The sequence below is a fragment of the Phodopus roborovskii genome, unplaced genomic scaffold, assembly GCF_943737965.1.
Source record: "Phodopus roborovskii unplaced genomic scaffold, PHOROB, whole genome shotgun sequence".
Lineage (NCBI taxonomy): Eukaryota > Metazoa > Chordata > Mammalia > Rodentia > Cricetidae > Phodopus > Phodopus roborovskii.
The window spans coordinates 2,684,718-2,697,232 of NW_026126416.1; the positions used below are offsets into that span (position 1 = coordinate 2,684,718).

A 12,515-nucleotide genomic window follows, 5' to 3' on the forward strand; every position below is an offset into this window, starting at 1 on the left:
AATTTTAAAAAATCAATTTCTAGAAATTAACATGTAACATGCAAAAACAGAAATTAGTAATTTATAATAGGAATATTATATCCTGCTATAAAAGGAAAAATTTAATATTAAGATAAGGGGAGTTCTCATATTGGGGGAAAAACATTCCTGTGATTAAAATGTGTCTAACTTAAGGCATCCTATTGAAAACAAAGATTTGGTCCCCCCCCCCATAAAAACAAGAACTGTTTTCTATGGTGAATATCATGTAAGTACCCGGGAGTGATTTAAAATGCTGCATCTTGAGGGCAGTCAAGAGCCAAGCACGTAGGAGACAGACACACAGGACACGTAGGAGACCCCTGACTGATGTTTACACGGAAGCGACCGCCTCAGTGGCAGCATTGGAGGCTCTCCCCACATGACACGACATCACTCATAGATGTGTTTGGGTAACTATCACAATTTGGTAATAACATCCACAAATTAATAACAGTGTGAGAAAAATCAGCTCAATAAAAGGAAAAAGAAAAAAAAGTATTCAGCTTGCATCAAAAATAGTGCCATGAGGTCAGAATATCTCCGTGTTTCCTTTTGTACATGGCTGGTACCCAGGAAAGATCTGGACACAGGGGCGATGAGTTACCAGATGAGCAGGTTTTCGTCCTAAAGGCCTACAGCTTTAGTCTGCCTCACCAGCCTCCTCAGTCCCTCAGGAGAGCTGAGGCCCAATGTTCCCACCCAAACTCACGTTCGAGGCCGAGCTGCCATCCCCGTGTTCCGCCGTCTTGTTCTCTGCCACGTGATGACGTAGCATGAAGATCTTCACGAGACACGAGTGTCTTTACCGTGGCTCTGCAGCCTTCAGACATTTAAGAAATACCTTTCTGTTCTCTCCAGTAGCTCAAGCTCAAGTATTCTACTACACTGGCTCAATCACAGGTAGACAGGACGGTCCACAGTGCTGTGATAATCAATCCTGACCGCCTGTGGGATGGGCTTTTACCATCATCGCATGCGTGTGAGGCGGAAGCATTTCTCTAGATTGACTGGGTTCACAGGATGTGGGGGAAGCGCCACTCCAGTCTGGGGTCCCCACCTGAATCAAAAGGAGGAAGCACCCATTCACTTCCTGACTGTGAATGCAATGTACCCAGCTGCCCCAGATCCCACAGCTTTCCCTGCGTTTGGTCTATGACCTCAACCCAGGGAGGAGCAAAAATTAGCCCCCCCCCTCCCTTCCTCAAACTGATCTGGTCGGGTGCCTTGTCCTAGAAAGTAGAAAAGTGAGTAATAACACATCGCTGCAGGTAGCGGTGTCACCGCTGTGATAACCCTGAACATGCGGTTCGCGGGACTCTGAGACAGTTTTAACGGAACAATGTGGCGCTTAGGGTAGAAACGCCTTGGAAGGCTGGAAGCAGAGACTAACGACAGGCCATTCTGGTTAGACATGGGAAGACAGGAGTGCTCACAAAAACGTGAGGATTATCTCAGGGAATCTCAGAGAGAAGCAGGGGCTATGACCAGGTGCGGGCCAGCGTCTGTTCGTGTGCTGATGACGGACATCACGAGTCTGGCTGCATGCATGCTGCCTGTTTCCTGAACACTTGAGTGAGGGTGAGTACGTTAGAAAGGGACTAATCTGTGGGGTGGAGGGAATGCCAAGGCCGACCGGACAGCACCCAGGCTGTGGGCTGATTTCTTCTCTCATCTCATCCGGTCTTCAGTGACAGACGGTAAGAAGTGGAGTTGAACAAGACAGAAAAAGAGCATCATCAAGTTTCTCCTTACAGACGAGCCTAGCTCAGAGACAGCTGAGTCTGCTACCGATACCGGTGCTATGAAGAGAGACCTGGGCTCCACACCGGGACAATGAAAGCGTTTTGCGGGCAAGGCCTAGCCTACCACAGACTCCTTGTGAAAACGCAGGTCTCTCTGAAAGCTGAGACTAAGCTGAGAAGGTCACTGAAGGTTTCTGTGCGCTAGGGTGACTATCTAGGGGGTGCTTTCCCATGGTCAGCAGCACACAGATGCTGACACACCGCTGTGCTCCAAGAGAGCCAGGCTCCACGCACAGCTGCCAGCTGAGCTTGGCAGCTTGGTTCATTCCCTGCTGGTTTTGCAGGTATAAATGATGGAGGAGCAAGGATGTCAGGATAGTCTTGCAACAAAGTTCTAGAGAGCAGCTGAAGAGAGGCAGTGTGTGTCACAGTTGCAGTCCCTGTAAAAATATCCTAGAAGCCACTTAATGAAACTAAGAAAGTATAAGTTGCAATGGGGTCTCCATGACTTTGAAGATACCAAGGGTCTGAGAAATTCGCTGAAGAAATCAGAAGGTCAGTACTGCAGCTGGTCCAATACTTTGGAGTTTTAAATAGCATGGGGCTATATGGTAGCTCACCCTGGGATTTCCCCACATTGTTTTAATGGCTGGATGTCTGGGTTTCATTTTATGTTTTCAGTAAAGGGGCTCTATTAACGCTGTTCCCTGTCATATTGTTCATACTAAACATAACCACAGACTTAACTGTCTCTCAGATTCACTGAACTCTTTGAAGACATGATAAAGCACAAGTTAGGCATCCCTTACGCAAAAGGCTCGGAAACAGTGGTGTTTCACAGTTTGGACCTTGTGGATGCTGTAATAGCTGTACATGCATGCTGAGATATCTTGTAGACATGAGTTGTCCTAACGCCAAATTCCTTAGCTTACACACAGAATTCAGTGAATAGTTTAGTAATATTATGATAAACTTATGCTTTGAATGTGGCTTGGTATACGGGATTACGTGCAGGGCATCCCAAGTCTGAATCAAGATGGAATTTTCTAATATGAAATATTAGAATATCTCACTCTCCACTGATGGCCTGGAGTCCATTGTTCTCCCCTTGATCAATAATGCTTATTTTCTTGTGAGAGAAATATTAGTGGTCCAAGATACTCCTAAAGAATTTATTAAAACACATAACCGCAGGCTGGGGTACAAAGGGCAAGCATCCCTACCTGGGACAGCTTATGCTTCTCTGTGTGTCTTCCCTTTTCATTGTGTGATGTGTAAATTGGTGTATACTGCACCAAGCCAGAACAGGTCCCATAATCTTCCTCATTGTCCTACACATGAAGAAAAGTAGAATTATTTTACAATAATGTACTTTATAACTAAAGTTACCTGATTAATAAAGTATCTATTTAACATGAAAAGAAAAAATAGCACTTCAGCTATAATTCTTAAGAGTCTTCGAAGAAAGAAATAATGATTTTTTTAATGGTGTGGTTTAATAATTTAAAAAATAATCCACGCTTTGACTAGCTGAAATAAAATTTATAAAGATAAATGTACACCATTACTACAATGGAAGATATTTTTACCTGGTTTGTTTTCTTCAAAAGCAAAAATTCAAAACACAATTGTTAATAAAATTGCAAAGATATAATGTATAATAAAACCAAACACACAAAGTTGTATAAGCATTGCATGATACCTTTAATACTCATAGGTTTGAAATCCAATTACTGTATGTGATATTTTATAAATTAGGGACATTCTTCAATGTAGTAACTACCATTGGAATGAACCTACAAAACCAAAGGTTGTCATTTCTTGACTAATTCCAACCCAAAGATACTTTCTTAAAAATGGTCGGCTTGAAGCAAGAATTTTGATAATACTATAAAGGCAATCAACTTTATGAAAACATACATCCTGCTAAAAGTATCTTTGAAGATCTCCACATTCTGTGATAAAATACGCAGACAATAAAGAGATTATTCAGTGGATGCATATAGGAACAGCAGAGAGTTAGATGCCAGAGGGCTTGTTATAAAAAATACATTCTTGAACAAAGGGAAAAGCACATTTCAAAAGACATTAAAACATGAATCTCACATGGTTTGTAGAGGAGGGGCTGCAAAGTCATACAAAATCAGGGTGAAGTAAGAAGATCAAGGAGAAGATGTACCTTGTGTTTCAGCTTACTCTTCACCTCTCTTAGTCCCAGTCTGGCGTGACTCTTTGCCTAGAAAATAAGAATAAGTGTATCTAGCTTCATTCACATGCTTCTATTACATATGTGTGTGTGTGTGTGTGTGTGTGTGTGTGTGTGTATGCTAGGTAAATATATATGTATATATATATATGACTATCTCTAATAAGCATTGCTAACTACCCATATTTCTTAGAAAAGAAACAAATTATACCCAAAACTATTTCAAAGAATGCTATCTAGTTACTATTTTATTAAGCCAAAATTGTTGGTTTAAACACACACACACACACACACACACACACACACACAGGTTAACATTCAGCCTGGAATCAATTGGGTAACTAATGCCCATTATTAATTTATAATTGTTACCAGTGAGACAAAATGAATCACAGCATCAAGTTATTTGGGCAAATACTTAAGCATCAAGGAATTCAAGTAATTGTAGAGAGTCCTACTCAGTGTGTGTCATAAAAACAGAGGAAGCAACGTGTCATTGGTTTTGTTTCCTAACTCTGTGCTGCCTGCTCAGATACACTATACTGTCTGTTGTCACAATTCCAAGGTTATGCTGACGCCTTACAAAAGGACAGTGACCAAGGAAGACCACATCTACATAGTCTAGATTCAAATATGGGTCATATCTTGTTATGAAGTCTAACCCGTTCCCCTTTCAAATATGAAGGAGAAAACAGGGTTCTTAAATTACACCGCTGTTTTACAGCCTCACCAAAAGGATGGCTTAAGTCTTAACTACAGACACACAGTCTGCATGTCTCCCCAAAGCCCTTGCCCCTTTTAACCTCTGCTGCTTTCCTGAGCTGTTTTTAAGGGGAGTCAAAACATGCCCCTAAAGGTCCCTCTTAACCAGTATAAGCTTGTAATTTATCAACCAGGGAAGTCAGGGAGGGAAGGAACTCAGGCAAAGCAGGACGCTGAAGGCAGGGAATGATACAAAGGGCATGAAGGCGTGCTGCTGGCTGGCTTGCTCTTCTGGGCTTGCTCAGAATGCTTCCTTACACCATCCATAACCTCCTGCCCCGGGTACATTGCACACCATGGCCTGGTCCCTCATAAATCAATCATCAATCAAGAAAATGTATTCCAGGCTCGCCCACCGGCCAATCCGGTGGACGTGTTTTCTCTACTGAGGTTCCTCTTCCCAAATGACTCTAGCTAGTGGGCAATCAAATCATTTGTTTAATAAATAACTAAAGTAAAAACATTTATAGAGAAGCTAGGCAAACAATTACTGTCACATCCATATAAGAGAGATGGGGAGTTTTGTTTGTTGCGTGTTAATGTTGAAGAAGAAATTTCAACATATAAATTTCTAAGTCCGGACATTCCAAAATGATCATCTTTGAGTAAAAATAAGACACAAAATGGTTTACTCATGTTCTTCAGACCTCCTGATTCATACGATATGATCACAAGATAAATGAAGTATATTCTAAAAAACCTGAATTTTCCAGAAATTACTTGAAGAAATAGTCCTCCAAGAGTACAATTTTTAGCTTGTAAAGATATTACAGCCTTTCAGAGAAGATTCAAAGCAAAACTATCTATGAATCACATGATCATATTTTCCACAATGACACGTCGAACACATTTGCTGTATTACTACTAGTGAAAGTAGAGAGGAACACACGTTAGGAAGAACGCATGCCATCCTAAAGACACTTATTAGGAGTTCATTCCTCAAGAGGGCCAGGGGTGGTTGAAGTCTGTTGTTGCTGCTTTTAAAGAATTTGCTGGTGAGAAAGGAAGCTCAGTGTGAGTTCCTTGTCAGAGGCTGTGCCATTGCATTGTGGGAAACCCTCCTCAGATACATATTTACACCAATATAAGTGGGGGATGCACAGAGGCCTCCCAGCAAAGTTATAAGAAAACCAAACCAAAGTTAAAGGCTTCTCTTTCTAGGGCAAACTACTACCTTTTTAATTTGTTTTTTATACTTTATGTTACTGGGTTTTAGACAATTCAGAACATTAGAATTTTTTTTTGAAGCAACTCTCTAGATTAGCCTTCCTGCTGTAAAATGTAATTTTTAAACGATTTATCTACACAATTATACCACAATTTTAAGTCAAGATGACTAGTACTAAACATTTATTGAAGCTTATTATTATCTGAACCATACAAGTATTTACCAAGAAAGCCTTTGAAGATGAATTCTTACAAAATCCTAACTGTCCTACACGCTTTCAGAAACACAGAGTTTGCATAACCATTCATTTCAAAAAGTCATTACTTTGTCCCACATGGAGCTCACCATCTTGAGATCAACAATGTTCAAATGACAAATGCGGCAAAGCAAATCCTGTGGTTTCTATAGGAGCGAGGGAAGGGCTGTACCTTTGGGGGCTGGGGTGGGGGCGGGGCTGGCGGTGACTGGGAAGAAAACTAGGTGACAGGTGGACCTGAACTAAGTCCCAGAAGTGGTGGGGAGAGCGTGAGCAAGGACAGAAAGCCGGAGCATAAGATTCTGGACTCAAGCAAGAAGGAACGGCAGAGGGATGGGAGAAAGTGCACCAGGGCAGAGGTGAGCTTGGGCCCCCTGTGTCTTAATTGTTACATTAAAGAGTATGTTTTATTACTTGTTTATTGCTGCTGTTGTTCTCTAGGCCAAGAGGAATCTCTGAAGAAACATGGAGACTTAAAGCATCTTCTGGCAAACAGATGTTACCACACACTGTTCTGTTTATTTTCTCCTCAAGCAAATCAGGAACATTTCAAATATACTGTAGGAACTAATCGAACTAACCCAGTTTCCAAACTGGCATGTCATTGTGGACTGCTTCAGAATTTGCTAGACGATTCTGTCGATAACTTTTAAATACAACATGGAAATACTTTTAGATCGCATAAAGGAAACACCTTCCTATATAATATTATTTTAATGACAAAAGTCATTTCGCTCAATATTCGGTCTAAACATTTTGGTCAAGCAAATTCTAAAGATCGAAAGCACAGCTCTGGCAATCTCTCGGAAGGGAAAGTGCTCGCCGCATGGGAATGAAGGCCTGTGCTCAATCACAAGACCCAAGTGAAGGCCAGACGTGAGGCTGCGCTCTTGAGATTACAGTGCTAGGAAGGCAGACACTGAAAGGCAAACTCACAGGGCTTCCGACCAGACACCTGACCAAGCCCAATGGTGAGTTCCAGGCTCCAGCAGGAGACCTGTTTCAAGTTATAAAGCCACAACTTGTCAATACTCAGAGAATTACTGACAAATCTACAGGACAACCCATACGGCCAAGGCTCATGGAACGTCACGGAAATCCTGTGGAGGGTCAGAGGACTCAGACAGGGTGCCTGCAAGGTAGTGTCTTCTATATACGACAGGGAAGATGCACCCGGGAAATCTCAACAACGCAGTTGCCTAAAGGATACTTTAACAGTGACCACAGCAACTGGTGTGCCATGTGGATGGGGGATTCTCACAGGGCTTGACGCCAAGGCAGGAGCTACTAGCAATTAATAGCAGCCGAGAGCGAGAGAATCTGTGCTCTCCAGGAGTGAGGTAGGTTAGCCAACCGCAAGAGGTCATCCCCAAACACATGAGTAACACTGAGTGAACTCAGCAGGTCATATTTATAACTTCTATACAAAATAAACCTATTGACATATGTCCTCAAACTTCCGTGTGTGTGTGTGTGTGTGTGTGTGTGTGTGTGTGTGTGTGTGTGTGTGTGTGTGTGTTCCAGCCTGTGTGGGCATTGTGCATGTGTGGGTACGTGTGTTGTGTGTGCACTAGTGTGTGTCTGTGTGTGTGTCTGTACATATGTGGGCACTCATGCGTTTGTGTTTCCTCCTTTAGTGGATTTTTTTAAGGTTAGTCTATGACCACTCTGTACACTCCGTTTCAGAGAATTCATGGGTGACTTCTGCGTTCACATCGCTCTCCTCCATCTTCTCCCTCTCGTTCTCTCCTGCCACTTCCGCCTCAAATTGTAGACACTTGACGCTTGTCCACAGCCATGTGCACACACGGGCTGGGTCACCCTGATCACTGGCTGCATGAGAACCCCCCCCCATAATGCAGAAATAGAAAACACTTCGAGTTTGCATGTCTACCTCATAGACACAGGTGTCATTTTATCAGCAGAATCTGAAATTCAGAGAGGAAACTTACAAATTTGTAGGCGGTCCGCACAGCAGGGGTTGCTTTGGTCACCGCTGTGTTGAACAATGCACCACCTTTCTGGAAAAAAAAAAAAAAGAGAAGTGTTCATAAAGATTTGTGGGCAAACTGCTCTGAAAGCGAAGCATTGTCAGCAGTACAGAAACATAACTGAGTGAAAGACCCATACGACTATGTCCGGTGTTTTTATGAGTTTATGTCTCATACTAATTTAAAACCGGGTCCCAATAGTCTATTCTGTTCTCTTAGATGGCATAAAGCATTAGTGAAGAGTCATTTCAGCACCAAAGATCGGATGGGTGAGCACTGTGAACGATACTGGATGTAGATTTAAAGTTTCTCACTGACAGAGGCGGTGATGTTTATCAGCTGGTTTATGTTGGGCAATAAAGACTTTTCACGTTAAAGACATACTAACAAAGCTACATCATCCAATAAAATCCCCATCCAGTCCTACCACTGCAGCTTAGGCCTCTGTTTCTTTCTGTTGCTCTGACACTGACTTATACCAACTTCTAGAGAAAAGGGTTTAATACATCATACAGGTTAGAGTCCATCACCAAAGCAAGCCCGGGCAGGAGCTCAAGCAGGACCCTCGAGGGAGGAGCTCTGCTCACTGTCTCCCTCCCAAGGGCACATTGGCAGGCCTTTCTTGAACCTCCCAAGATCACCTGCCCACTGGGGCACCACAGACAGCGGGCTGGCACATCAACCACCAGGCGATGTTACAGAGGCAATTCCTCCTTTGGGGTTCCCTCCTCCCAATTGTGTCAAGTTGTTAGATACTAGCCAGCACACTGGTGTTGAACACTGAGGGAGATGTCAGAAAGAAAGGCACATGTTGGCTTTAAATAAACCTTCCCCCCCCCAACCAAGTATTTTCATTTTAAAATTTCCTTTACAATTACCAACAAACTGTAAACAAAAATACTCAAAGGATGATAAAAAAAAATATATACACATTTCAAATTAAATGGTGTTAAGTGTTAAGGATACTTTCTCTGAACCTTTATGTTTTCTAGAGGAAAAACACCAAAGCGAAAGGCTTATGCTTACCTTGACCGTATGCACCCACTGTTGATAGGACCTCGGGCTCCCTGGAACATAAGAAAATTAGATGCCAGCAATCCACACTAAAGAGTGAAACTAGAAACCACAGTTGGCTGAGTTGGCCTCACTGGGAAAGTAGTACTGGCCTTGCATGAGTGAGCGAGCCGTGCCAGACACCACACACACACACACACACACACACACACACACACACACACACAGGTCTTCACCAGCACGTGAAGCCAAGGCTTCACTCTAGCCTAATATTTGCTTTTCGATGGGAAATGTAAGCACTTTAAATTCAACTTGTCTATGCTTTCAAAGATAATTTTTCAACGTTTTACATCTATCGTTTTAAAAATATGTCTGTTTTATATAGTTAGGTTCACTTAAAACATTTCAAGTATGGAGAAGAATGAAGAGAAAAATTGGGAAATGCAAAACATTATGAGGTCAAGAAAGATTGTTTTGTATTTGTTAAATCATACTGTACACTAGTAGATACTTGTGTTTTAATACAACTAAATGACATTTATTTCTGAAGCTATTCCCTAACTGTGTAAATGTAAGAAGTATCGCTGGAAGGAAATATGAAGATAGAAAGCATCATGACTTTGAAAGAAGTGACCGGATTACTTCTAACAAAATCTGAAAGTTCGGGCTGGGGAGATGCTCAGTGAGTAAAACACCTGCTGGGCAAACATGAGGGCTTGAGTTTGATCCAAATTAAAAAAAGCTGAGTGTGGTGGCACACACCTATATTCCTAGTGCTGGGTGATAGACACAGGCATATTCCTCTGCAAGGCCCAGGGCACTTAACCAAGACACAGGGTGAGTGATAAATAATGTATAAGGTTGTCCTTTGGCTTTCTCATCCACATGTGTGATATCCATCCAGACCCCAGAGAATCACAAAATGCACCCAAAACTCTGTTAATAAACATATTTGCTTGAAAATAACATTAATTATTTGGTCAATGAAATGAAATTATTAGCCAAAAGAGAGACACATATCTAGTGCTGGAGAGATGGCTCGGCAGTTAACAACATGTTGTTCTCACAGAAAATCCAAGATCAATTCCCAGTATACACATGGTGACTCACAACTATCTATATAACTCCAGGGGGTCTAGCGCCCCCTTCTGGCCTCTGCAGGCACCATGCATGAATATGGTGCACGCGCGCACGTACACACACACACACACACACACACACAGCCAAAACATGCACACAAACAAGCAAACAATGCCCCCCACAAAAAGAAAAAATACTTAGAAAAAGAAACACACATCTGACAGTCTTTCAGCCCAACTGAACACAGCTAGATTTTTAACTACATTCTTAATTTTTACAAAGCTTAAGAAATCTCAAAAATTATAAGGGTAAAAGCCATAATTAAAAATAAAGTCTCAGTGTCGAGTCAAGTCACTGTTGCACGAAGGACCCCTCAAGATACCGCGTTTCCTTTTTATGTAGCTGTATCTCTGTTTTAAAAAGAAAATATACCAAGGGCTAGAGAGCCGTTAAAGGCGCCAGCCTGCTTGTAGCTGAGACTGATGAGCCGAGTTTGATCCCCAGAATCCCTGCAGTAGTGGGAGACAACTGACCTGGACCTACGTGGGTAGGAGAATGCGTGCATGCACACTTACACATGCACAGCTGATGAACATGTAAAGACTCCCACCACCTTAATGCTCTGTACCAGGGCTAGAGCAGCTGCCCGCCTGGCATACTGCGGCATCAGCCCCAGACTGGTCCTGTGGTCTCAGCCTAGAGTGTCTTGTTATTTTTTTTGAAGAATTAACAGAAATTGGACCCTGAAAAGTGTCTGGTTCTGGATTAATTGCATCCTTCAAATCTCTCCCTAACTTGAAACAAACAAACAAAAACAACCTTTTATTTTTATTGCAAATTGTAGTAAAGATCTCTTGCTATATTTGTCCGTTTTTATTGAGAAGAAAATCCAGGGTCAAACCCCACAGGTTCAGGTGTGTGTGTGTGTGTGTGTGTGTGTGTGTGTGTGTGTGTGTGTGTATGTATATTCCTTGTAAAATGGTTTTAAAAAATCAAGTTATCCTACCAATTTATTTTTCAAATTTTTTTTTATAACAACAAAAGCACATATTTCATTTACTTTTTTATAGAGCTTTTGAGACAGGGTGTCATCTAGCCCGAGCTGACCTCAATTTCGTTACAAACTGAGAAGGGCCTTTGGCTCCCAGTCCCCCTGCTCCCTCCCACCCTTCCAGGTTCTGTGATGACAGGCAGGGACATATTCTCATCAGTTCACACATCTACTACCTCCTCCCCACGAAAGACTGCATGGAAAGTATTCATTAAGGGGTTGTACGCTATTTAAAACTATATCATATGGTGTTTATTTCCCCAAAATGAATTCACTGAAGCGTACGGAAAACAGAATAGTATGGGAGCAACCTAGGATTCAAGAATAATTGTCAACCCAGGAAAAAAAAAATACTAAAGTACCAACTACAAAGAAATCGGGTGTGGCCTTACTTAACATTTAAGGTTAAATTCATATTCAGCTCTTTATAGGTCAACTGCTATTTTCACCTACTGTACATTGTCCGAACTGCATCACTCTACTGTAAACTACACAAAACCGGCAGTACCACGAGAAAGGACGAGGTCTCTGCTGTGGCCCGTAGCTCTAGCGTGCAGCGCTAACCCATCACTGGGACTAGGTTCCTTTGCAGACAACAGAATCAAGAAGCAGGTTTCTTCAACTCCGAAACACCCAGGCCGTGGAAAGAATACAAGTCAGGGAAGTGGTAAGGCTGGACAGGTGGGCGTCGCGGGAGAGAGGGTGTTGAGCACGGGCAGCAAGAAAGCAAGGAGAGGGAGAAGGAATGATGGAGATGGAGGAGCAGGACGGAAGGAGCATGGGGCGGGGCAACTAACACTGGAGACTTCTGGGAATGCCACGGGGAAACCCCTCTACCATAGATAAACCCTAACGTAAACTTAAACAACAAAAGTTTAAGTAGAGTCAATGTCTTTGCTAAACAACACCAAATAAAAAGAAAAAACAATGACTAACTCCTATCTATTGTTCATCTTTTCTACTTCGAATCTTAATGAATCAAGCATTCGTTTTTCTAAGAACAATATCTATGCATTTAAAATACAAATAAAGATAACACTTGACTGGCATAATCTTAAAAAATACTTTCCTGTTCACTCAAATTAATAACTACGGAAATGGGTTTTCCTTTTGGATAAGCATCTGCCCCCTCAGATTAGAACATGGAGCTGGAAATCATGTTAATTATCATAAAAGCCAATTAAACAGGCAGAATTAAGTAGATCACTATGTCAGACACTGACC

General features: G+C 42.1%; 1 protein-coding gene across 1 annotated transcript in view; it reads right to left on the reverse strand.

Annotated features, from left to right (window-relative positions):
* Positions 1–12,515, reverse strand: part of Dennd1b (DENN domain containing 1B) — a 166,536-nt gene that overhangs the window by 15,132 nt on the left and 138,889 nt on the right. Inside the window, exons 16-19 of the mRNA XM_051183180.1 lie at positions 9,173–9,213; positions 8,108–8,176; positions 3,943–3,999; positions 2,987–3,094 (exon numbers count right to left, since the gene is read on the reverse strand). Of these exons, the coding sequence (XP_051039137.1) occupies positions 2,987–3,094; positions 3,943–3,999; positions 8,108–8,176; positions 9,173–9,213 (275 nt within the window). The remainder of the gene's footprint in view (positions 1–2,986; positions 3,095–3,942; positions 4,000–8,107; positions 8,177–9,172; positions 9,214–12,515) is intronic.